Here is a 24,566-nt window from a genome sequence, read left to right on the forward strand (position 1 = left end):
CAGTGATATTGGTCTGTAATTTTCTTTTTCTGTAGTATCTTTGTCTGGTTTTGCTATAAGGGTGATGGTGGCCTCATCGAATGACTTTGGGAGTGTTTCTTCCTCTGCAATTTTTTGGAAGAGTTTGAGAAGGATGGGTGTTAGCTCTTCTCTAAATGTTTGACAGAATTCACCTGTGAAGCCATCTGGTCCTGGACTTTTGTTTTCTGGAAGATTTTTAATCACAGTTTCAATTTCATGACTTGTATTGGTCTGTTCATATTTTCTATTTCTTCCAGGCTCAGCCTTGGAAGGTTATACCTTTCTAAGAATTTGTCCATTTCTTCCAGGTTGTCCATTTTATTGGCATAGAGTTGCTTGTAGTAGTCTCTTAGGATGCTTTGTATTCCTGCGGTGTCTGTTGTAACTTCTTTTTCATTTCTAATTTTATTGATTTGAGTCCTGTCCCTCTTTTTCTTCATGAGTCTGGCTAATGGTTTATCAATTTTGTTTACTTTCTCAAAGAACCAGCTTTTAGCTTTATTGATCTTTGCTATTGTTTTCTTTGTTTCTATTTTATTTATTTCTGCTCTGATCTGTATGATTTCTTTCCTTCTACTAACTTTGGGTTTTGTTTGTTCTTCTTTCTCTAGTTCCTTTAGGTTTAAGGTTAGATTGTTCGAGAGTTTTCTTGCTTCTTCAGGTAGGCTTGTATTGCTATAAACTTCCCTCTTAGAACTGTTTTGGCTTCATCCCATAGGTTTTGCATCATCGTGTTTACATTGTCATTTGTCTCTAGGTATTTTTTGATTTACTCTTTGATTTCTCCCGTGATCTCTTGGTTATTTAGTAACGTACTGTTTAGCCTCCATGTGTTTGTTTTTTTAACTTTTTTTTTCCCTGTAATTGATTTCTAATCTCCCAACTTTGTGGCAGGAAAAGATGCTTGAGATGATTTCAATTTTCTTAAATTTACTGAGGCTTGATTTGTGACCCAAGACGTGATGCATCCTGGAGAATGTTCTGTGAGCACTTGAGAAGAAAGTGTAATCTGCTGTTTTTGGATGGAATGTCCTATAAATATCAATTAAATCTATCTGGTCTATTGTGTCATTTAAAGCTTCCGTTTCCTTATTTATTTGCATTTTGGATGATCTGTCCATTGGTGTAAGTGAGGTGTTAAAGTCCCCCACTATTATTCTGTTACTGTCAATTTCCTATTTTACAGCTGTTAGCAGTTGCCTTATGTATTGAGGTGCTCCTATGTTGGGTGCATATATATATTTATAATGGTCATATTTTCTTCTTGGATTGGTCCCTAGATCATTATGTAGTGTCCTTCCTTGTCTCTTGTAACATTCTTTATTTTAAAGTCTATTTTATCTGATATGAGTATTGCTACTTCAACTTTGTTTTGATTTCCATTTGCATGGAATATCTTTTTCCATCCCCTCACTTTCAGTCTGTATGTGTCCCTAGGTCTGAAGTGGGTCTCTTGTAGACAGCATATATATGGGTCTTGTTTTTGTATCCATTCAGCAAGTCTATGTTCTTTGGTTGGAGCATTTAATCCATTCACATTTAAGGTAATTATCGATATGTATGTTTCTATTACCATTTTCTTAATTGCTATGGGTTTGTTTTTGTAGGTCTTTTTCTTCTCTTGTGTTTCCCACTTAGAGAAGTTCCTTTAGCATTTGTTGTAGAGCTGGTTTGGTGGTGCTGAATTCTCTTAGCTTTTGCTTGTCTGTAAAGCTTTTGATTTCTCCATCGAATCTGAATGGGATCCTCGTCAGGTAGAGTAATCTTGGTTGTAGGTTCTTCCCTTTCATCACTTTAAATATAGCATGCCACTCCCCTCTGGCCTGTAGAGTTTCTGCTGAGAAATCTGCCGTTAATCTTATGGGTGTTCCCTTGTATGTTGTCATTTTTCTCTTGTTGCTTTCAATGATTTTTCTTTGTCTTTAATTTTTGTCAATTTGATTGCTATGTGTCTTGGCCTGTTTCTCCTTGGGTTTATCCTGTATGGGACTTGCTGTGCTTCCTGGACTTGGGTGGCTATTTCCTTTCCCATCTTAGGGAAATTTTCGACTATAATCTCTTCAAATAGTTTCTTGGGTCCTTTTTCTCTCTCTTCTTCTTCTGGGACCCCTATAATGCGAATGTTGTTGCGTTTCATGTTGTCTCAGAGGTCCCTCCGGTTGTCTTCATTTCTTTTCATTCTTTCTTCTTTATTCTGTTCCGTGGCAGTGAATTCCACCATTCTGTCTTTCAGGTCACTTATCCGTTCTGCTGCCTCAATTATGCTGCTCTTGATTCCTTCTAGTGTAGTTTTCATTTCAGTTATTGTATTGTTCATCTCTGTTTGTTTGTTCTTTAATTCTTCTAGGTGTTTGTTCTTTAATTCTTCTAGGTCTTTGTTAAACATTTCGTGCATCTTCTCAATCTCTGCCTCCATTGTTTTTCTGAGGTCCTGGATCATCTTCACTATCATTATTCTGAATTCTTTTTCTGGAAGGTTGCCTATCTCCACTTAATTTAGTTGTTTTTCTGGGGTTTTATCTTGTTCCTTCATCTGGTACATAGCCCTCTGCCTTTTCATGTTGTCTATCTTTCTGTGAATATGGTTTTTGTTCCACAAGCTGCAGGATTGTAGTTCTTTTTGCTTCTGCTGTCTGCCCTCCTGTGGATTAGGCTAACTAGGAGGCTTGTGAAAGTTCCTGATGGGAGGGACTGGTAGTGGGTAGAGCTGGGTGTTGCTCTGGTGGGCAGAGCTCAGTCTTGAGCATCTTTTTATGTGACTGTTGGCCATCTGTACATCTTCTTTGGAAAAATGTCTACTCAGGTCCTCTGCCCAATTTTTAACTGCGTTGTCTGGTTTTTTGATATCACGTTGTATGAGTTCTTTGTATATTTTGGATATTAACCCCTTCTCAAATATATCATTTGGAAATATTTTCTCCCATTCAGTAGTCAGCCTTTTTGTTTTGTTGATAGTTTCCTTCAGCGTGCAAAAGCTTTTTAGCTTGATTTACTTATTTTTTGCTTTTGTTTCCCTTCCCTGCAGAAACATATCCAAAGAACTATTCCTAAGACCAATGACAAAGAGTGTACTGCCTATGTTTTCTTCTAGTTTTATGGTTTCAGGTCTTTCATTTAGGTCTTTAATCCATTTTGAGTTTATTTTTGTGGTGTGAGGAAGTGGCTCAGTTTGATTCTTTCATGTAGCTGTCCCATTTTCCAAACCCTATTTATTTAAGAGGTTAAATTTTCCCCATTGTATATTCTTGCCTCCTTTGTCTTTAATTGTCCATATAAGTGTGGGCTCATTTCTGGACTCTCTATTCTGTTCCAGTGGTATATGTGTCTATTTTTGTGCCAGTAGCATATTGTTTTGATTACCGTAGATTTGTAGAACAGCTTGAAATGAGTGAGCATGATACCTCCAGCTTGTTTCTTCTTTCATAAGATTGTTTTGGCTATTCAGTCTTTTGTGCTTCCATACAAATTTTAGATTTATTTGCTGTATTTCTATGAAAAATGCCATTGGTATTTTGATAGGGATTGCACGGAATCTGTAGATTGCTTTGGGTACTACAGTCATTTTAACAATATTCTTCCAATCCATGAGCATGGTATATCTTTCAATCTGTGTTATCTGTAGTTTTTTTCATCAGTGTTGTAGCTTTCTTAGTGCAGGTCTTTTACCTCCTTAGTTAGATTTACTTATTGTATTCTTTTTGATACAATTGTAAATGGGGTTGTTTTCTTAATTTCACTTTCTGATAGTTTGTTGTTAGTATATAGAAACACAACAGATTTTGTGTACTAATTTTTTATCCTGCAACTTTGCCAAATTCATTGATGAGTTCTAATAGTTTTTTGGTGGCATCATTAGGATTTTCTATGCTTAGTTATCATGTCATCTGCAAACAGTGACAGTTTTATTTCTTCCTTTCCCATTTGGATTCCTTTTCTTTTTCTCGTCTGATGGAAGACTTCGAATACCATGTTGAATAAAAGTGACAAAGGTGGGCATCCTTGTCTTGTTCTTGATCTCAGAGGGACTGCTTTCAGCTTTTCACAGTTGAGTATAACAGTAGCTGTGGGCTTGTCATGTATGGCCTTTATTATGCTGAGGTATATTCCCTCTATACCCAATTTGTGGAGAGTTTTTACCATTAATTGGTGTCGGATTTTGTCAAAAGCTTTTTCTGCATCTATTGAGATGATCATATGATTTTTATTCTTCATTTTGTTAATGTAATGTATCACGTGATTGACGTAAACACTTTTAATTCTGGTATAAAAGTTAAAAGACAGAAGTATTATGAGTAACTATAGCTACAATAAAGTGTTAATGGACAAACCATATATTTAAAATGTAAACTGTAACATCAATAACATAAAATGTCAGGGGAGGAGAAGTTAAACTACCTTTTTTTTTTTTTTTGCCATGCTCTGCGGCTTGTGGGATCTTAGTTCCCTAACCAGGGATTGAACTGCCTCGGCAGTGAAAGTGCAGAGTCCTAAGCACTGGACCTCCAGGGAATTCCCTAAACTGTACTTTTTGATTATGGTAAAAATTAAACTGTTATCAGCTAAAAATACAATTTTATATATATATGTGTGTGTGTATATACATATATATATATATATACACACATGTATATATATGATGTTTTATATAAGCCTCATGGTAACCAAAAAAAAAAAATCCTGCAGTAGACACACAAAAGATAAAGATATCAAAGCATACCACTATAAAAATTATCAAATAATGAAGACAGAAAGAAAGGAAGAGAGGAACTACAAAACAGTCAGAAAACAATTTATAAAATGGCAATAGTAAATCCTCACCTACTGATAATTACTTCAAGTGTAACTGGATTAAACTCTCTAATCAAAAAACATAGGGTGCCTGAGTGATTTAAAAAACAAGATCCAACAATTGTTTCAAGAGACTCATTTTAGCTTTAAGGCACACATAGGCTGAAAGTGAGGGATGAAAAACGTATTATATGCAAATGATAAACAAAGAGAGGAGGAGTTGCTGTACTTATATCAGACAAAATTAAGTCAAAAACTGTCAAAAGAGACAAAGGTCACATAAAGGGGTCAGTTTATCAAGAGGATATAATAATTGTAAACAGATATGTAACCAAGCACATATATAAATATATATAAGCACATATTAACTAAACTGAAGAGAGAAATAGACAGCAATATAATAATAATAGAGGACTTCAATACCCCACTTTCAGCTATGAATAGATCATACAGACTGATAATGAAAAGTGGACTTGAACAACACTATAGATCAAAAGGTCCTAACAGAACTATATAAAACATTGTATCTAACAGCAATAGGGTACAGGATCTCATCAAGTTATTCTCCGGGATAGATCATATGTTAGGCCACAAAACAAGTCTTAACAAATTTTAGAAGTTTGAAATCATATCCAGTGTCTTTTCTGACCACCATGTTATAAAACTAGAAATCAACAGCAGGAGGAAATTTGGGAAATTCGTAAGTAAGTGAAAATTAAAACAACACACTCCAGAACAACCAATGGATCAAAAAAGAAATCAAAAGGGAAGTAAAAAGTATCTTGAGAAAAATGAAAATGAAAGCACAACTTATCAAAACTTATGTGATGCAGAAAAAGCCACAATAAGAAGAAACTATATAGTGATCAATGCCCACATTACAAAAAAAGTAAGATCTCAAATAAACGTTTAAACTAACCTTATACCTCAAGGAACTAGAAAAAGAACTAAGCCCAAAGTTAGCAAAAGGAAAGAAACAATAAAGATTAGAGTAGAAACAAATGAAATAGAGACTAGAAAAACAATAGAAAAGACCAATGAAACAATGAGTTGGTTTTTTGAAAAGATAAACAAAATTGACAAATCTTTAGCTACACTAAGAAAAAAAGAGAGAAGTCTCAAATAAATAAAATCAGAAATGAAAAAGAAGACATTACAACTAATACCACAGAAATAAAAAGGATCTTAAGAGGCTATAATGAACAATTTATACATCAACAAATTGGATGACCAAGGAGAAATGGATAAGTTCCTAGAAACATACACCGTACCAAGAATGAATCATGAATAGAAAATATGAACAGACCAGTAATGAGTAAGCAGATTGAATCAGTAATCAACCTCCCAAAAAAGAAAAGCCCAAGCCCATATAGTTTCACTGGTGAATTCTACCAAATATTTAATGAAAAATTAATGTCAATCCTTCTCAAATTCTTCCAAAAATCAAAGAAGAGGGAAGAGTCCCAATCCCATTTTTACAAAGCCAGCATTTCCCCCAATACTAAAGCCAAATAAAGATACTACAAGAAAAGTAAACTGTAGACCAATATCTCTGATGAATAAAGATGTAAAAACTCTCAACAAAATACTAGGAAATTGAATTCAACAGCACATTTAAGGGATTGGACACCATGATCAAGCAGGATTTATTTCTGGAATGCAAGGATGGTTCAACGTACAGAAATCAATCAATGTGATACAGCACATTAACTGAATGAAGGATAAATACCATATGATCATCTCAGTACATGTGAGAAAAGTTACTTAACAAAATTCAATATCCTTTCCTGATAAAACTCTTGACATAGAAGTTACAGACGGAAACCTCAACATGATAAAAGCCATATATGACAAACCCACAGATAACATCACACTCAACAGTGAAAGATTAAAATAGTTTCCTCTAAGGTCATGAACAAGGCAAAGGTGCCCACTCTCACCACTCCTATTCAACACAGTACCGGAAGTCCTAGCCAGAGCAATTAGGCAAGAAAAAGAAATATAAGGCATCAAACTCAAAAAGGAAGAAGTAAAACTGTCTCTGTTTGCAGATGATATGATCTTATAAAATAGAAAACCCTCAAGATGCCACTAAAAAACTGTTAGAACTAATAAATGATTTCAGTAAAGTTGCAGAATACACAATCAACATACAAAAATCAGTTGCGTTGCTATACACTAACAATGAGCCATCTGGAAAAGAAATAAAGAAAAAAATCCTATTTACAATAGCTTTAAAACGATCAAGTACTTAGGAATAAATTTAACCAAGTAGGGGAAAGCTCTGTACACTGAAAACAATAAATATTTATGAAAGGAACTAAGAAGACACAAATAAATAGAAAGATATACTATGTTCATGGGTTGGAAGAATTTTAAAATATCTATAATACTCAGCAATCTACAGATTCAATGGAATCCCTATCAAAATTTCAATGGCAGTTTTCAAAGAAATAGAAAAAAGTCCTAAAATGTATATGGAACCACAAAACATCACATATAGCCACAGCAGTCTTGAGTAAAAAGAACAAAGTTAGAGGCATCACAGTACCTGATTTCAAAAAATACTACAAAGTTTTAGTATTCAAAATAAGATGGTTGGCAATAATAACAGACATACAGACCAATGGAACACAACAGAGAGCTCAGAAATAAATCCACACAATTATGAACTTGATCAAAGATGCAAGAAACAAATAATTGGAGAAAGGATAGTTTCTTCAATAAATGGTACTGAGAAAACTGGTTTTCCGCATGTGGAAGAATGAAATTGGACCCTTATCTCACTACATATACAAAAATCAAAAAAAAAATCAACTCAGTATGAACTGAAGATTTAAATGTAAGACCTGAAACCATACAACAATTAGAACAAAACATAGGGGAAAATCATCTTGACATTGGTCTAGGCAATAATGTTTCAGACATGACACCAAAAGCACAGACAACAAAAGCAAAAGTAGAAGATGGGATTTCATCAAACTAAAAAGCTTCTGCACAGTAAAGGAAACAATCAACGAAGTGAAGAGACAACCTATGAAATAGGAGAAAATATTTGCAAACCATCCCATCTGAAAAGGGGTTAACATCCAAAATATATAAGGAATTCAAACAAATGAATAGCAAGAAAACAATCTGACTGTACCCTCTTGGTGGAAATGCAAATTGGTACAACTATTGTGGAAAACAGGACAAACATTCCTCAAAAACGTAAGACTACAACTACCATATTATCCAGCTAACCTACTTCTGGGTATATACCCAAAGGAAATGAAATCAAGACTCAAAGAGATATCTGCTCCCCCAGGTTCATTACAGCATTACTTATAATAGCTCAGATATGGAAATAATACAAGTGTCTATCAATGGATAAACAGCCGAAGAAGAGGTGGTACACATATAAAATGGAATATTACTCAGCCATGAGAAAGAAGAAAATCCTGCCTGTTGTGACAACTTGGATGAACTTGGAGGACATTATGCTAAGTGAAATAAGCTATACAGAGAAAGACAAACACTGCATGATTTCACCTTACATGTGCAATCTAAAAAAAAAAAATTTTTTTAAGTGAAACTCATAGAAGCAAAGTAGTATAATGATGGTTCCTAGGGACTGGTGGGGGCAGACAGGGAGATGTTGATCAAAAGGTAGAGAGTTGTAGTTATGTAGGATACATAAATCTAGAAATCTAATGTACAGGCATGATGACTATACTTAATAATACTGTATTGTACACTGAAAATATACTGAGAGAAGATTTCAGTTGCAGTCATCACACAATAAATGGTAACTATGTGAGGAGATATGTTAACTAGCTTGACTGTAGTAATCATTTCACTATGTATATCAAACCATCATGTTGCACACCTTAAATATGTACAATTTAAATAAACAAATGAAATGAAATGTAAAATATCACTGTAAACAAGGTTGTCAATTATTTAAGAAAACTGAAGGTAAGAGTATCTGTCTAATACAAGTATCTTCTAGCTGCCCTCCCACACACACACTGTATTTTTTTAACCACTGTGACTAACTGCATAAAATGTAGATTGCATAAACAGTGGCATATCAGAGTTTCATGCAAGAAAATAAGTGCATGGCCTTGCAAGAATTCTGCCACATTCCACACTAAAAAGCAGGTTTCTGTTTCCAGTGCTGTCAAGCTTTAAGGACAATAATTTTATCATGGTTTAAAGAAAGATATAAATTGTTATTATACATGTTATTAAATGACAAGGATATACTTTGTCTTAGGCACACAAAATATTCAATAGGAAAACAGTATTTAGCCATATTCTGGATAATCGATTTTTAAACTACTTAAAATACGTCCTTATTAATTTCACATTACTAGGATAAAGAACTCATACTGAGAAAATTATGTATTCCCAAAGAGTTGGAAGAAGAATGACAGAAATCAGGGCAGCCCTAAGTACCCATGCTACTTCCACTACGTATTAGTTGTACCTGCGGCACATCCGTCAATCTCTTCACCCCCCAGTTTCCTGATCTGTAATCTGGACACTCCACCAACTTATAAAATTATTGTGAGAATTAAATGAGATAGTGAATGTAAAAGGTAGGTGTACTCCCAAAGCTTATCCTAAAAAGAGGTTTTACTGTCACTTGAATTAAAAAGGTCACAGGAATCATAAAGCACTTCTCAGTGTGCTTTTACATTTTTTTTTTCACTTTGAAGAAAACATTCAGAGCAAAGTGTAAAGCTAATGAAGCTCATATTGCTAATGTCATGGTGAATAATAGGAATTATAAAAACTACGTTGGAGTATTAAATTGTTTATTTATTAGTCACCAATATTATAAGTTTGAACATGACTAAACTTATTTTTAATAAAGACAATAAAGAAAATAAACACTAGCATAACCATGAGTACTCAGAAAGATTAGCATATTGTGAACTGATACCTTTATAATGTACTAAAACATTTTAAAGTAATAGTAATCAAGCATTTATGACATAACATGGAAGTTTCAGTATTTTTCCATGTAGATTTCAAAATAATTTTTATGTCATTACTTCTCATGTCACGTGGTCTTACAAAAGTTTTGCTTGAAAAAATTAAGAATATATCAATTAATAAAAAAATTTCTTCTAAATATATTAAAAGTTTTCTGGTAAAACTATATTTATAGTTACTGAGAAAAGCCAAATCAAAACATGTATTAGCACATATAATTTCACCTTAATTACAAATTGTCATTCAATACAAAAGAAGGTTTCTTTTACTAGATATGAATCTACACATCCACATAGAAGCAAAAAATTCTATTTATCTTCATCTGTGAAAGTCAAAGGGGCTATAGTTAAAACACCTCATTAAGCAATTTGGTGATTCTATTTATAAGTATATGTAGGTGGTGACAGTCAATCATAGGCCTTCATTTAATTTAATATCTGTCAACTTCATCAAGTTCTAAAATAGACATCATAGCTTACATGTACCTATTGAGGTTTCACATTTTTAAAAAAAATTACTTGTAACTGCCTTGGGCCAGAGATTAGAGGAATCACCTTAACTGAGAGATTGTATTCAATTCATCACACCACCTGAGTTTTGTGTCAGTTTGGACACAGTTGTTTTATTCAATTTAGAATCTGTCTCTGATAGTGGTCAAGAGACACACCTGTGGAAGAACAGTACTAGTATCCTTTACCCTGAAACATCAGGAATGTACCCTGACATAATTACTCATAGTATTCTTCTTTAATAATCTAAAATCTGCCATTTGTTAATATACCGAAGGGATATTAACTGTTTCTCTGCGTGACAGGGAGAATGATGTGACTAGATAATTTAAAGGGAAAAATCTCATACCTTAGGTAGTAATTAATCAAGATAATGAAAAATTATCACAGGCAAAATGGGGGTTGAAAAGATGCTACATAGAAGACATCAAGGCCTAGGTAAAGATAGCAGCAACGACTATACTTAGGATAAAATAGTGAAAGTAATAATGTAAACTAAGCTGATGGGGATGTTTGGGGATGGGAGAAGGGTTATTTAAAGGCTTAATGCGTTTCACCCCTATGTTCATAGCTGCACTATTCACAATAGCCAAGACATGGAAACAACCTAAATGTCCCTCGACAGATGAATGGATAAAGAAGATATGGTGTATGTATACACACACACACAAACACACACACACACTGCTCAGCCATGAAGAAGAATGAAATAATGCCATTTGCAGCAACATGGATGCAACTAGAGATTATCATACTAAGTATGTCAGAAAGAGAAAGACAAATACCACACGCTATCACTTAGATGTGAAATCTAAAATATGACACAAATGAACCTATCTATGAAACAGAAACAGACTCACAGAGAACAGACTTGTGGTTGCCAAGGGAGAGGGGGTTGGGGGAAGGATGGAGTGGGAGGTTGGGGTGAGCAGATGTAGGCTATTATATACAGAATGGAAAAACACCAAGGTCCTACTGTATAGTACAGGGAACTATATTCAATATCCTGGGATAAACCATAATGGGAAAGAGTATTAAAAAAAGAATGTATATATATGTATAAGTGAATCACTTTGCTGTACAGCAGAAATTAACAAAACATTGTAAGACAACTATACTTCAATTTTAAAAAATGAAGGCTTAATGCATTTCATATACTGTATACTACTGCTCAAGAGTATAAGGAAGCCATCTTATATGCAGATTTGTGGGGCTTTAGAAAACAATCTGCGTTTTGTTCATGCTGTTCCCTCTGCCTGGTCTGTCAGCTTTTAAAGGGCAGGGGTATGATTAACCATTGTGACATCAATACTGAGCACAGTGCCTGACACAGAGCAGGTACTTAAAATACTTCTTGGGAAAAAAGTTGGTTAAATGTGAGTATGTACCATGGAGTATACTACGAGCCCATATTCACTATGCCACTGGACTCTCACAACAGTATAAAGTGGGTATTAGAAATTACAGATAAAGCAATTGAAATTCATCAGAGATTAAATGAGAGCCTTGGCTCTGAAGTCAGGTGCCTGGGTTTGAATCCCAAATTGACTGCTTTCTAGTTCTGCAACTCTAGGCAAGTCAACCTCTTAATTTTCCTACCTGTTAAACGGGGATACTGCCCTGTACAGACTCTCCTCAGAAATTACATTTAGATAAGAAATAAAGTAAGAAACACTGCTATTTATCCACAATTCCATGACCTCTCTTCTTTCAACTAAGAACACTGACCTTTTTGAAGAAAAGTATTAGGGAAAAAAAACTACATTCACTGCTTTCATAAAAATACTTTCCTTGACCCAGTTGTCGAAGGTCCCTTTCACTACATTGAGACTAGATCTAATAACGAAATCTGAGGAAAAGTTATACCAGGATTCAGAGACAATTACTGAAACAAACCAAACTCCACCACTTCCTTCAGAGTGAACCATCACCCCTTTCTCTGATTATGTTTCATTTTGCTGAGGCTTGCAAGCAGGAATTGTTCTGAAGAAGCACAGCTGGCAACATACTCAGAGAAAAGGCAAAGTATGGTGAGTCAAACATGAAACAGAACTTTCCTTTAAACACACATTAGAATTCAGAAAAAGTCAAATAGCATGGTTTAATAATCAGGCTCAGTCTGAAGTCAGACTGCCTGGGATCAAATTCTGAGAGTGTCACTTGTGAGCAATACGATATTGGGCAATTTACTTATCTCTGTGCTTTCAGATTCCTCATCTGTAGATTGAGGCTAATTGTGGTACTTAGTAAGGCTTTGGAGAAGATTAAATGAGCTATTTCATACAAAGCATGCATCATGGTGGCAGTCATACAGTAAGTGCTCAATAAATACTCAAGAACTTTTGTTTAAAACACAGCAAGCTGCAATCAAATTAACTCTGTATGTCCATACCAGTGAGTTTGGAGCTCTATGAATTTTTTTTGGTGATTTTTTTTATAGGTAACATAAAACCATTTTAACCATTTTTAACTGTACAATTCAGTGACATTAATTACATTCACGATGTTGTACAGCCATCACCACTAACCATTTCCAGAACTTCCTCATCACCCCCAAAACTCTGTACCCATTCAACACTAACTCCCCATTCCCCTCCTGCTTCACATCTGGAATCCTCGGCCACATCAGTAAACAAAGGAGGTTGCAGCCATCGAGCCATTAGCCACTGCAGCTGCCCATACGGTGAGCCCTGAGGGAACTCAGGATGGAGACAAACAGGCTGCCTGCCACCACCATCAGCCACTGCAGCTGCCCCCCAATGGTGCACCCTGATGGGATTCAGGATGGAAAAAAGCAGGATACTGGCCCTAGATAATTATGATGCATATCAAAGGAATGGTTTCAATGAGCCCAGACTCTCACATCTTCCTGTACATAGAAAAGCACTAAATTCATTAACTTGACATGTCTGGTTTTCTTTAATTAACAGTCATCTTTCCATGTTCTGACTAGCTGGTTTTTGTTGCAAAAACTGCTGTATCTCCTGGCTTTTACTTTATCTCTTAGGAACAGCCACTCAGAGCTATCTGAGAGGCTGCCTCCTGGGTTTAGGTCTTCAGAAAGTCTGCCAAATTAAACATTCTCAATTTCTAGGTTCTGCCTTCTTTTTCCTCAGTCGACACCTCTACTCTACTTTCTGTCTCCAAGAATTTGCCTAGTCTAAATACCTCATGTAAGTGAAATCAAACAATATTTGTCCTTTTGTGTCTGGCTTGTTTCACTCAGCATAATGTCTTCGAGGTTCATCCATGTTGTAGCATATATCAGATTATCACTCCTTTTAAGGCTGAATAATGTTTCCATATTTATGTTTTTTTTCCATACATTTTGTTTGTTTCATACATTTTGTCAATGGACATTTGGGTTGTTAACACCTTTTGGTTTCTGTGAATAATGCTGCCATGAACACTGGTGTACAGGTATCTGAGTCCTTACTTTCAATTACCTTGGGTATATGTCTAGAAGTAGAATTGCTGAATTAAATGGTAATTCTATGTTTAACTTTTTGAGGAACTACCAAACTGTTTTCCTGGAGCTCTACTGCATTTAAACTTCTCAACCACTGTATCCTTATGAGGCTTCAATATTTAAGCTTTTTGCCCCCTCCATCTCTAAAACAAAGATAATATCACTTCCCAAAGATTGAGGTAATGTTTCTTAATCAACAGCATCCCTATCTAAAAAGGTGCTATCAAACAAAAATATGAAACAGTAGTATTCTTCAGAGCATTTTCAATCCATGCATCTGGGCGTAGCTCTTGCTACTGGAAACCCTAAAATTAAAAGGTGTTGAGTGATATAAGCAAAATCATGGAGTAGGCAGCTCCAAACTCCCATCCCTTCATAGAAATATTAAAAAAACAAAAACAAAAACAAAAACAAAAACTAGAACTACCGAAATCAACTTTGTCAGAACTCTGGAAAAACAGTCACAGATATACAGCAACAAAGTGAATGCTGAATCAAGAAAAAGGCATTGTAAAACTGGTAGGCGAGATTTGTGGCATATTAAAAGCCCTTGCCCTCTCCAGCTCAGCAACGGTCTTGAAGACAACAGCACCCTCCCTATATGGGACACTGGTCCCTGGTTCCAAAGGAAGCAGGGCAGACCTTACTTGAAAATTATTGTTTCCCTATTCGAACCTGTCTGGGACTACCTGAAGGACTGATGCAAGGTGTTCACCTCTGTTTCACCTAACTCAGGACCCCCTCAGAGTAGAAAAGCAGCAGGCTTTGCTGGCAAGCATTACTTATACCAAGTGCTCCTAAAACCAAGTTCTCTTGCTGAGTTTATGATCAATCTCTCTATGCAAAACTTCATTCCCTTTCTTGTCCTCTCTGACCTCAATCCTGTGCTACCTGAACACAAACATACCAGTCAGATGACTAAAATTGCTGTTGTCGATAACATTATCATTAATGTACTAAAATTACTATTATAGATATCATCATTAACCTACAAACTCAAGTTGTTTCTCTAAGGCAAGATAAGCTAATAGATTTCCCCAAGCTGTGGACCACCTGGCCTGAAAATTGTAAACCAGCGACATACTGACTCCTGAAACACTGACTAAGAAATGTCACAAAATGACAATCCCAGCCTCTCTTTCTTCCCCTAAAAACAAAAAACAAAAACAAAAAAAACCCATAACTTAAAGACCAAGTTGAATTGGATCTAAGACTTGGTTCCCACTCCCTCACTTGGTGCCTTGCAAAAAACCCTTATTTTGCTGCAAACACCAGCTCTCAGAGTTTGTGCCGGAGTTTCTGATGGGGGCACAGAAGCCCTTGCTTTGTTACATTATCAGGCGATCAAAAAATCTGCAGCCACCTGGGGCAAAAAATTCACAACTGAGGCATACAACAGACTGCTTAAAACCAGGGAGCAAAGGCCAGGGATAGAGTTTCTTTGGGAAATCAGAGCATTCAAAAGCGCTGGCATATACTAGGGAATTTAGAAAGTTACACATATGCCCGGGCCAGGAAGCATGCTTATTAGGGATGGGAGAACACCTTAAGCTTTTCCCACTGGATGAATAAGCTCAGTGGCAGCAGGAAGTGAAGGCTGAGGCAGAATTGTAAATGGCCTGGCTAAGTGTTAAGGAAGGACCTAAGCATAGAGCCATAAAGAATGGAAAAGGAATACAAACCATGACTTCAATCAAGAACAGCCAACCTTGAGAAAGAGGGAGAATATAATTTCCATAGTTACCACATTATTATATTCAAGTGTCCAGTTTTCAACAACAAAAAGTCCCACAGCATACAAAGAAACACTAAAGTATGGCCCATTCAGAGGAAATAAACTGACAGAAGCATCCTTGAGGAAGCCCAAATGTTGGATTAGAAAACCACTTTAAATCACCTGTCTTAAATATGCCCAAAGAGCTAATGGAAACCATGGACAAAGAACTAAAGGAAATCAGGAAAACAATGTTATGAACAAAATAAGAATATCAATTAAAGAGATAGTAATTATCAACAGAAGTGAAGCAAAAACTCTGGAACTTAAAAATACAGTGACTGAAATGAAAACTTCACTAGGGGATTCAACAGCAGACTTGAGCAAGCAGGAAAAAGAATCAGTGAACTTAGTAAAATGTTAAAGAAAAAATGTTGCCTGCCATATCAGTAAACAAAGGATGCTGCAGCCATCAAGCCATCACAGTACAGCTGCCCAGAAGGTGAACCCTGAGGGAACTGAGGATAGAAAGAGGATGCCCACCCTCTAACAGTCAGCCTCTGCAGCCACCCCAATGATGCACCCAGAGGAGACTCAGGATAAGAAAGCACAGGATACTGGCCCCAGAAAGCTGAGGTGTATATCAAAGGAATGATTTCAATGAGCCCAGACTCTTGCATCTTCCCATTCATAGAAAAGCGCTAAATTCCTTGAGATGTCTGGTTTTCTCTAGTTAACAGTGATCTTTTGATGTTCCGACTACCTGGCCTTCGTTGCAAAAACTCCTACGTATCCTGGCTCCTCCCTTACCTCTTCGGAGCAGTTCCTTAGAGCTATCTGAGAGGCTGTCTCCCGGGATTAAGTTCTCAGTTTTGTCGCCAAATAAAACTTAATTCTCAACTTTTAGGTTGTGCTTTTTTTTTTTTCAGTTGACAAAGATAATTATCGTATCAGACAATAACGCCCAACCTAGAAAACAGTGCTTACCACTTGGAATGTCTACCAAGTGCTTCATTTTATCCTTAGCCATTAATTTATAAGGAGCCAGGTTGAGAGCAGTCAGGTCGCTTGCCTTAGGTCACAGGGCAGCTTGACTGTGGCCTGAGCTCCTAACCACAGACCCCTGTGCTGCTCCCTCTAAAGGCAGAGGCTGCCACCTGAGGGCACAGGAGGAGAATGTGCCATGCAAAGCAAATGGTAATTATGCTATAATTACATAAGATATCCCTTTGACCCCAGGTCAGGTCAGAAGGAAGCTGGCTCATTTTCAACTTTATCTCTCAGTAGTGTTGAGGAAAAGGAAGGAATATTTCCTTTTAACTGCTTAAATGTGTTTAGCCAACAACTGAAGATATTTAAATGTTGAGCACTCTTCTATTTTCATGGCACTAACTTGAACCTTTGAGAGAGGAAATTTTGGAAGGAAAATAAAAGGAACAAAGCACATAGAGTCTTAGCATAGGAACTACATAACCATGTATTAAAATTTATTTCTGATCCATTTTCCAAACTTATGGCCAAGATACACATGAGCATATGCAGGTGATTTGAGGAATTTACTTATGCAATGGCTCAAAGAATCATAGTATGAAATTATAGTAATGAAGGCATTTTTTTCAATGTCAATATAAAGAAGGAAAGACATCAAAATAGCCACAACTTTATTTTAGGCAGCGTCTTGAAAATTACTATTAATACCTCAGGACTGTTTTGGGGGATGGGACTCAAACAAGGATGAAAGACCACTACTTTCACTAGCTAAATCACTCATGTTTTAAGTGTTTTAGTAGGAATGTGCCATCATAGGAGACTCTGACCTATAAACATTCAAAAGATTATCATTTTCTTCTCATATGCCACAAAGGGCACTTTTCTTGAGTGGAAAGAACAGCACTTCTTACAGTTTGTTTGCTTTGCTGAGCCCTTAAAGAAGCAGAGCTCTAATTATTCGTTAGGAAATTTAATGAGCCACACGAAGCCAATGTCTAGCTCTACAAGCTTACCTGATTATTTAAGCACCTCTGCCTCCAGCCAGACTGTCCTGAACTCAAAAACCATTATTTATTTTCTCCTTTCATATAAAAGGCTCCCTTAGTTAGGACACACATTTGTCTGAGTATCCTAAACTCAATATTTAGATTTTATATACAGCAGATCTGAAAAAGCATTTCAAGAAATGAACCTCACGAAACTCCAAGAGAACTTAACAAACGCATGCCCATGAGAGCTCCCATTAGGCTTTTTAAGGGCACAGTCTGAGAAATGGGGAGTGACTGCTAATAGGTAAGGGATTTCTTTTTGTGGTGAGGAAAATGTTCTAAAACTGACTGTGGCAATGATTGCACGGCTTTGTGAATATACTAAAAATCACTGAACTGCTGTATACTTTAAATGTATGAGTGAATTATATAGTATGTGAATTATATCTCAATCAAGCTGTTAAAAATTTATTGGTTTCAACTATACTTCAATAAAAAATTTAAAAATATTATTGATTCATTTTCATTTGTTTTTAGGACATTTACCTAAAGCTACACCAGATTTAACCACAGTGAAAACTTGATGTAATGCAGCTTGAAACCCTGCCCCATTCTCTTAAGAAAAAAAAATTCTTGTAACATAATGACAACTGGACTTTTCCTGGGGACAAGTTCCAGGTTTTAGCAGGTTTACAGAAATGCTGCTTCCAGAAAACCAGTAAATAATGATGTCCCCTAATACTACTGCTCCAATTTTTTTCCCCTAGTACTAGCTTTTGGATACATGAAAAATTACTACAAATTAAACTAGGTAAGCATAATAGTGAATAAATTCACCCTAATGTATGTTTCCAAAAAACTGTTGAGAGGGCACCCACCTACAAAAAACTTATTTCTGGTTTGGAATTGAATATCAGGTTTTATATGTCATTTCATTTCACATTTGAGAAGCTACTCTATTATTAGAAAAGTACTTATCTGCTAATTTTGTGAAACTTTATTTACTATCTTAGAATTAAATAATAAAGAGTAAATATGCCCATAGATCTCTAATGATAAACTCTGTGCACTTTTAGTTTTGACATGAAGAATGGATTAGCAAGAAACAAGATGGGAGACATCTTTAGGGGGCTTTTGCAGTACTCCAGCTAAAGATGATGATTAAAAACAAGAATGTACCAACGTACCGCTTATACATGAAAAACTCTATAGATACACTGGAGGTGAATCACCAAATTTTAATTGAGTTTAGACTATACCATCTCTATTCAGAAATCTGAGAAATTCACAGCTCAGAAAGGAGTTTTATAGATATATATAGATGAATATCATCATTACACAGATGAGGAAACTAAAGTACAGAATGGTTAAGTCTCACCAAGTGACCCAGAACCAGAAGTAAGATTTGAACTTAGGTTGTACAACTCCTAATTCAGTTTTCTTACACTCTTAAACTCATTTTATTAAAGATATATAAAATAATTTTTTAAATAATCTGTATAAAGGCTGTCCCTAACTTTTATAAGTCATATATTTCAAATGCATAAGGGGACAGTAATTTTATACATATCTGCTCACTGATAATCACTAAATAACTTGAAATTATATAATCACACCCAGGGTAACTGGAATAGGTCATGGAAAGAAGAAATAAAAGGAGCCATGAATCTTGAAGCTATGACTAACCCTTATATATATGCAACTAGGTGTCAGTTCTTAAAAACATCACTAGATCAGATTAGAAAGGAACAGTCAAATAGCACTTGAATTATGGTTACTGAATAAATCAATTTATATACAGATAGCACTGTATATATCATCTGTTTACACTTAGTTCTTCTAAGAAAATGCTTTCACTTCTCTTGTCAAAAGTTTTTTTAATTTGCTTTAAGTCTACTAAGGAAAAGCAAAGAAAAAGGGATCCATTAATTGGAAAGCCAAATGAGTTTAATGAGTTTCATTAAAAAGTTATCAAATTGCCCGACTGAATAAACAAGGATTGATTTGTAGAAACCGGGAAGTTTCATATTTTACTCCAAATAAACAAATACAAATAAAAAATAGGATATGGACAGACTGGCTATGTTTCTAATCAGCCAAAGAAGCAGAAGAGGAGACACTCCATTTTGTTCACTAGAGCAGCTGCTTGTGTGGGTAAAGTGGTGCTACACTAAAGAGTCCCAGTCTAGGGTGTCAAGAACTCTCTAGAGACAAATGGTTTTGATCAAAAATAACGAGAGGCTGCCTTTTCCCAAGCGTGCCCTGTGACTCAGGCAAAAAAGTCCATAGCTCCAAATTTTAACTGTCAAATTATAAGCCAGATGAGAAATACTCTGATTTACTTTGTAACCAAAGTAATATAAAGCTAGATGTCTTATTCAACATTGTTAGATGATATATATTAATACATGTTAATGTTTACCACTCACCTACTAAGTGAGATGGAAAGATCCTATAAAGAGGTTGAGTAAGATTGTACTAGCCCATAAACTCACAGGGTAGAAATCAAAGCCAAAGTGATGAAAGAAGGAAACTTTTAAGGTTGATATTGGTAGAAAATGGTCTAATATATAAAGGAAGGAGGCTATATATATATATATATATATATATATATTTAAAGCACCTACTGAGAAGACACTTACAAAGAATGTCAATTTCAGCACACTTATTACATCAGAATGCTGGGAACAGCCATAAAGAAGTGGTTAAATACTTTATGGTACACCCATATAATGGAACACTATACAGACATACGTCACATGCATGGCATACCACATAGATGTATCTGTATGTGCTCTCACAGAACTAGCTCTGGAATATATTAAGAGAAGAAAAGCAAGAAGCAGGACAATACACACAGTATGGGATGGGAAGACTTTATTCTTAAACAATAGTATAAATAATTTTTTAAAAATACCTTGTGGTATCTTCTTAACAGTGCCTTTTTTGCTTCTTGAACTTTTTCCAGGTATTTTTTGGTCCTTTCTCAAGAAGGCCTGTCCATCTTTGGGGCCTTCACAAGCAGCGTTTTCCAAGTTCTCACCTGCAGCCACCTCACAGCTTGATGTGCAGCTTTCATTATTGTTGAGACTGTCCGGCTCAAACACTTCAGGTTTGCCCATTGCACTGTCACTGCTGGTCAGAAGCTCATGCCCATCACCATCAAGTTGATTTTCATTTTCATCTGATGCAGAGGGCAAGCATGTTACAGTACTTTCTACGCCATCACCAGGATGACATCCAACTTGTGGTTCTATCTGCAGATTATATGTAGGAGTTTTGCTGTCATCCATTAGAGCATCTTTTGTTGAACCGTTTAAGTTTCATTAAAGTCCTTCAATGTCTACAATGACAAAAAGAAAAAACATTCATTTTTTAAACTCTGGATTTTCGGTGATCTTTGATCTTCCTCTTCTCCTGGGTTGTTTTACTGTAAGTAGGGAAGAGAGAAATGACTAAGGCTCATTCCTACTACTTCTATCCCACTTACAACCCTACCCCACCTCACCTAGTTCTTGCTTGAATACAATGGTTCTAAACCCTGGCTGTATGTTTATTGCCTATGGAGCTTGTCAAATTTCTATCATAGACCTCTGAAATCTAAATCTCTGGGGATCGAGCCCAAACACTGACATATTTTTTGAAGTTCTCTAGATTATTCTAATGTGCATCATGTTGGGACCACTGCCTTGAAGAAAGAAATTAAAGATTGTCTGCTAAAACCAATCACTCATGTTATCCCTGGACACTTAACAAACAAGTGAAAGTTACTTGTGTAAGTCGTTATACGGCCAAACAGCAGCAATATTTACAAATGAAAATATTTTAAAATAGTTTTTAAATAAAATTTTTAAAAAGTATATGGGGGAAAATTCAGGTAGCATATATTTATACTATATTCTCATTACATCCTTCCTAAAAATAAGCCCTGAAAAGTACTTTAGGATTGTCAACAGATTCCTTTTATACAATTAAAAAAAAAAAGAGGGCCATGATTAACTCTAGGCTATTTAGTTTAAGACTTGGAAAAAAATCTCAGGCTACTCCAAGAATCCTTCTAACATTTTAAAGATATACAAAATAGATTTTAAGCCTTGTATCAGTCATGTTTTACCCCCTCTTCTCATCCAAAAGTATATTACATTTTAAGAAAAATCATGCCAGCCAGATTTAGATATTTTTATGCTTGCCAAGTATTACTTTGGATTTGAATGAAATATAATATTTCAGCAATTTTGAGAAAAACTCAGTGATAAAGAATTTTGTAAATTCTTCAAACTAATAAAAAGAAATGTTTATTTGCTCTTTAGAAAGTCAGTAAATATATATTTAAGTAAAGTAGAAGTTTTTTAAAAACAGGAAAACAAAGTATAAAACAAAACATGAGCTCTACACTGATTGTATCACATGATTTCAACTATTTTGCAAATGGAATATTTTATTTGATTCAGGCATAAAAGTACTGCTTGTCAAATATAAAAATATCTAAATCTGGCTGGTATCATTTTCCTTAAATGATACCATTTAAGCTCCACTAAGAAGTATGTAATATGAAAAGTAAAATGATTTAACTTGACTAGAATAACTTAGTTTAGACCTAAATGAATTCTAACTAGAGTATAATTTTTAATTGAAAAGTAATTATTTTTTTAATAAATTTATTTATTTAATTTAATTTTGGCTGCATTGGGTCTTCGTTGCTGCACGCAGGCTTTCTCTAGTTGCGGCGAGCAGGGGCTACTCTTCATTGTGGTGCGCGGGCTTCTCATTGTGGTGGCCTCTCTTGTTGCGGAGCATGGGCTCTAGGTGCATGGGCTTCAGTAGTTGTGGCACACAGGCTCAGTAGGTGTGTCTCGTGGGCTCTAGAGTGCTGGTTCAGTAGTTGTGGCACACGGGCTTAGTTGCTCCATGGCATGTGAGATCTTCCCAGACCAGGGCTCGAACCCATGTCCCCTGCATTGGCAGGAGGATTCTTAACCACTGTGCCACCAGGGAAGTCCCAGTAATTACTATTTTAATAAAGTGTCTTCAAGATCTCTATCATGAGAGAATCCAAATTCAAATGAGACTTTAAAAGTGCATGTGGCTAATATGGTGGAAACACCCCAAATGTTCACTGACGGATGAAGAGAGAAGCAAAATGTGATATATTCACACAATGGAATATTATTCTGCCATAAAAAGGAATGAAGTTCTGATACATGCCACAACATGGATGACCCTTGAAAACATTAAGCCAGACACAAACGGATAAATACTGTATGATTCTACTTATGTGTAGTTTTTTAATAGGCAAATTCATAGAAATAGAAACTAGATTAGAGGGGCTGAGGGCAGGGGAGGGAGTTACAGCTTAATGGTTACAGAGATTTTGCTTAGGGTGATGGAAAAGATCTGGAAAGAGGGGTGACGGTTACACAACAGTGTCAATGTAATCAATGCCACTGAATTGTATACTTAAAAATGGTTAAAATGGCGTATTTTCTGTCACATATTTTTTATCACAATAAAAACAGTGAAAATTTTATGTGGCTATGTAGGAAAAATGTCAGTCCTTAAAACTGACAATAGCCTCAGTTGTTTTCTGATTTAAATAACCAAATTATTTTCTAGCATGTATTTGCCGTTGAAAATATAAAGGTTTTACTTTTATCTGAAAGAGACACAGAGATCTCATGCCAAGGGGGAAGGAAGAAAGCAATCTACAGAGCCCCAAACAATAAGAGTCGCCTCTTGTTGAGTCTCTGTCATGTATTAGAAGCCATGCCAGGCACTTCACATACCTTATTTCTAATTCTCCAAACAAGCCTACATGGGAGGTGTTCATACTGTGTTTTAGGTGAAGACTCTGAGGCTTGGAGAGGCAAAAATAACTTGTTTAAAATCATATTCTTGGAAAGAAGTGGAACTGGATCTGAAACCAGGTCTTCCTGATTTGAATCCTGTGCAGTTCAGCATAATAGCTGAGAACACAGGCAGACCAAGGGTCAACTTCTGGCTCTGCCATTTAACAAACTGTGTGGTGACCTTAGGCAAGTTACCTAGCATCTCCAAGCTTTAATTTTCTCTTTGTGAAAATGGAGAACCGTAATGCTTACCTCGAAGAGTCATTTGTGAGGCTTAGACAATATGGCAGGTAAAGCAGTTAGCAGAGTACCTGGCCCACAGTAAATGCTCAAGAAAAGTTAGCCATTATTATTGCCCAAGAAATCTTACAGATTGGCCTTAAACACCAGTAGGTTTATTCAAGCAGCTCTGTAGCCTTACTGAAGGTTCAGAAACAGAGCTTTTCTAGACCTCCTGGAAATAATTAGGTTCCTGATGATAGACTAATGTTAACCAGCATCATTTGAGAATGCTGAAGTATTAATTTATGATAGAGATATCTCAGCAAGTTCCTGGAATATTTAATGATCTGTTCTGTGCACCATTTCAGATGATGAGGATGTCTAGAAATTAGTGATTAAGGGATTTCCCTGGTGGTCCAGTGGGTAAGACTCCGTGCTCCCAATGCAGGGGGCCCGGGTTCCATCCCTGGTCGGGGAACCAGATCTCACATGCATGCTGCAACTAAGAGTCCGAATGCTGCAATGAAGAAGCCCTCATGCCACAACTAAACATGCCGCAATGAAGATCCCATGTGTTGCAACTAAGACCCGGCCCAGCCAAATAAATAAATAAATATTTAAGAAAAAAAATTAGTGATTAAGCCTCCTTGGTGAGTATAAAATTACAGATCACACTTCTCAACTTTAATGAGTGTCATGTACCAGTTAAACTCTTCAGACCGATACTCTTATTCAATTCTCGCAATTACTCTAGCAGATGGGTAATTTTTAGTCCTATTATACTAATGAAGAAACCAAGTCTCATATCTCATCAAGGGTCAGCTAGTAAGTTCAGAAATAGAACATGGATCAGTTGTGATCTTGAGGCCACACTCTCAACAATTATGCTTTATGGACAATGGGGTAAAAGTATCAATAACTTAAAGAATATTTCACTCCAGCTGTGGTATACCTCAGTGAAGAATCTCTACCCTACAACAGAGGACACATCTCTAATAAACATGAAGTTCAAGTTCCTGGAAGTTCTCTCTTTCC

At 35.9% G+C, this 24,566-nt stretch overlaps 1 protein-coding gene across 13 annotated transcripts in view; it reads right to left on the reverse strand.

The window, feature by feature from the left end:
• The window catches only part of CNST (consortin, connexin sorting protein), a 123,515-nt gene that overhangs the window by 62,913 nt on the left and 36,036 nt on the right, over positions 1–24,566 (reverse strand). For 6 of the 13 annotated variants that reach the window (XM_089907662.1, XM_089907706.1, XM_022579396.3 and 3 more), the window contains exon 1: positions 20,381–24,129. The exons of 1 other annotated variant lie outside the window; for it this stretch is intronic. In XM_089907662.1, coding sequence (XP_089763788.1) covers positions 20,381–20,756 — 376 coding nt within the window. In that variant the 5' untranslated portion in view covers positions 20,757–24,129. Of the gene's footprint in view, positions 1–15,452; positions 15,479–20,380; positions 24,131–24,566 lie in introns of those variants that run through there. 6 more of the 13 variants (XM_089907678.1, XM_089907670.1, XM_022579395.3 and 3 more) reach the window with 3 other exon arrangements.

This window comes from Delphinapterus leucas, chromosome 1, assembly GCF_059928025.1.
Source record: "Delphinapterus leucas isolate spDelLeu-1000000601 "Yukka" chromosome 1, BTC_Dleu_Yukka2, whole genome shotgun sequence".
NCBI lineage: Eukaryota > Metazoa > Chordata > Mammalia > Artiodactyla > Monodontidae > Delphinapterus > Delphinapterus leucas.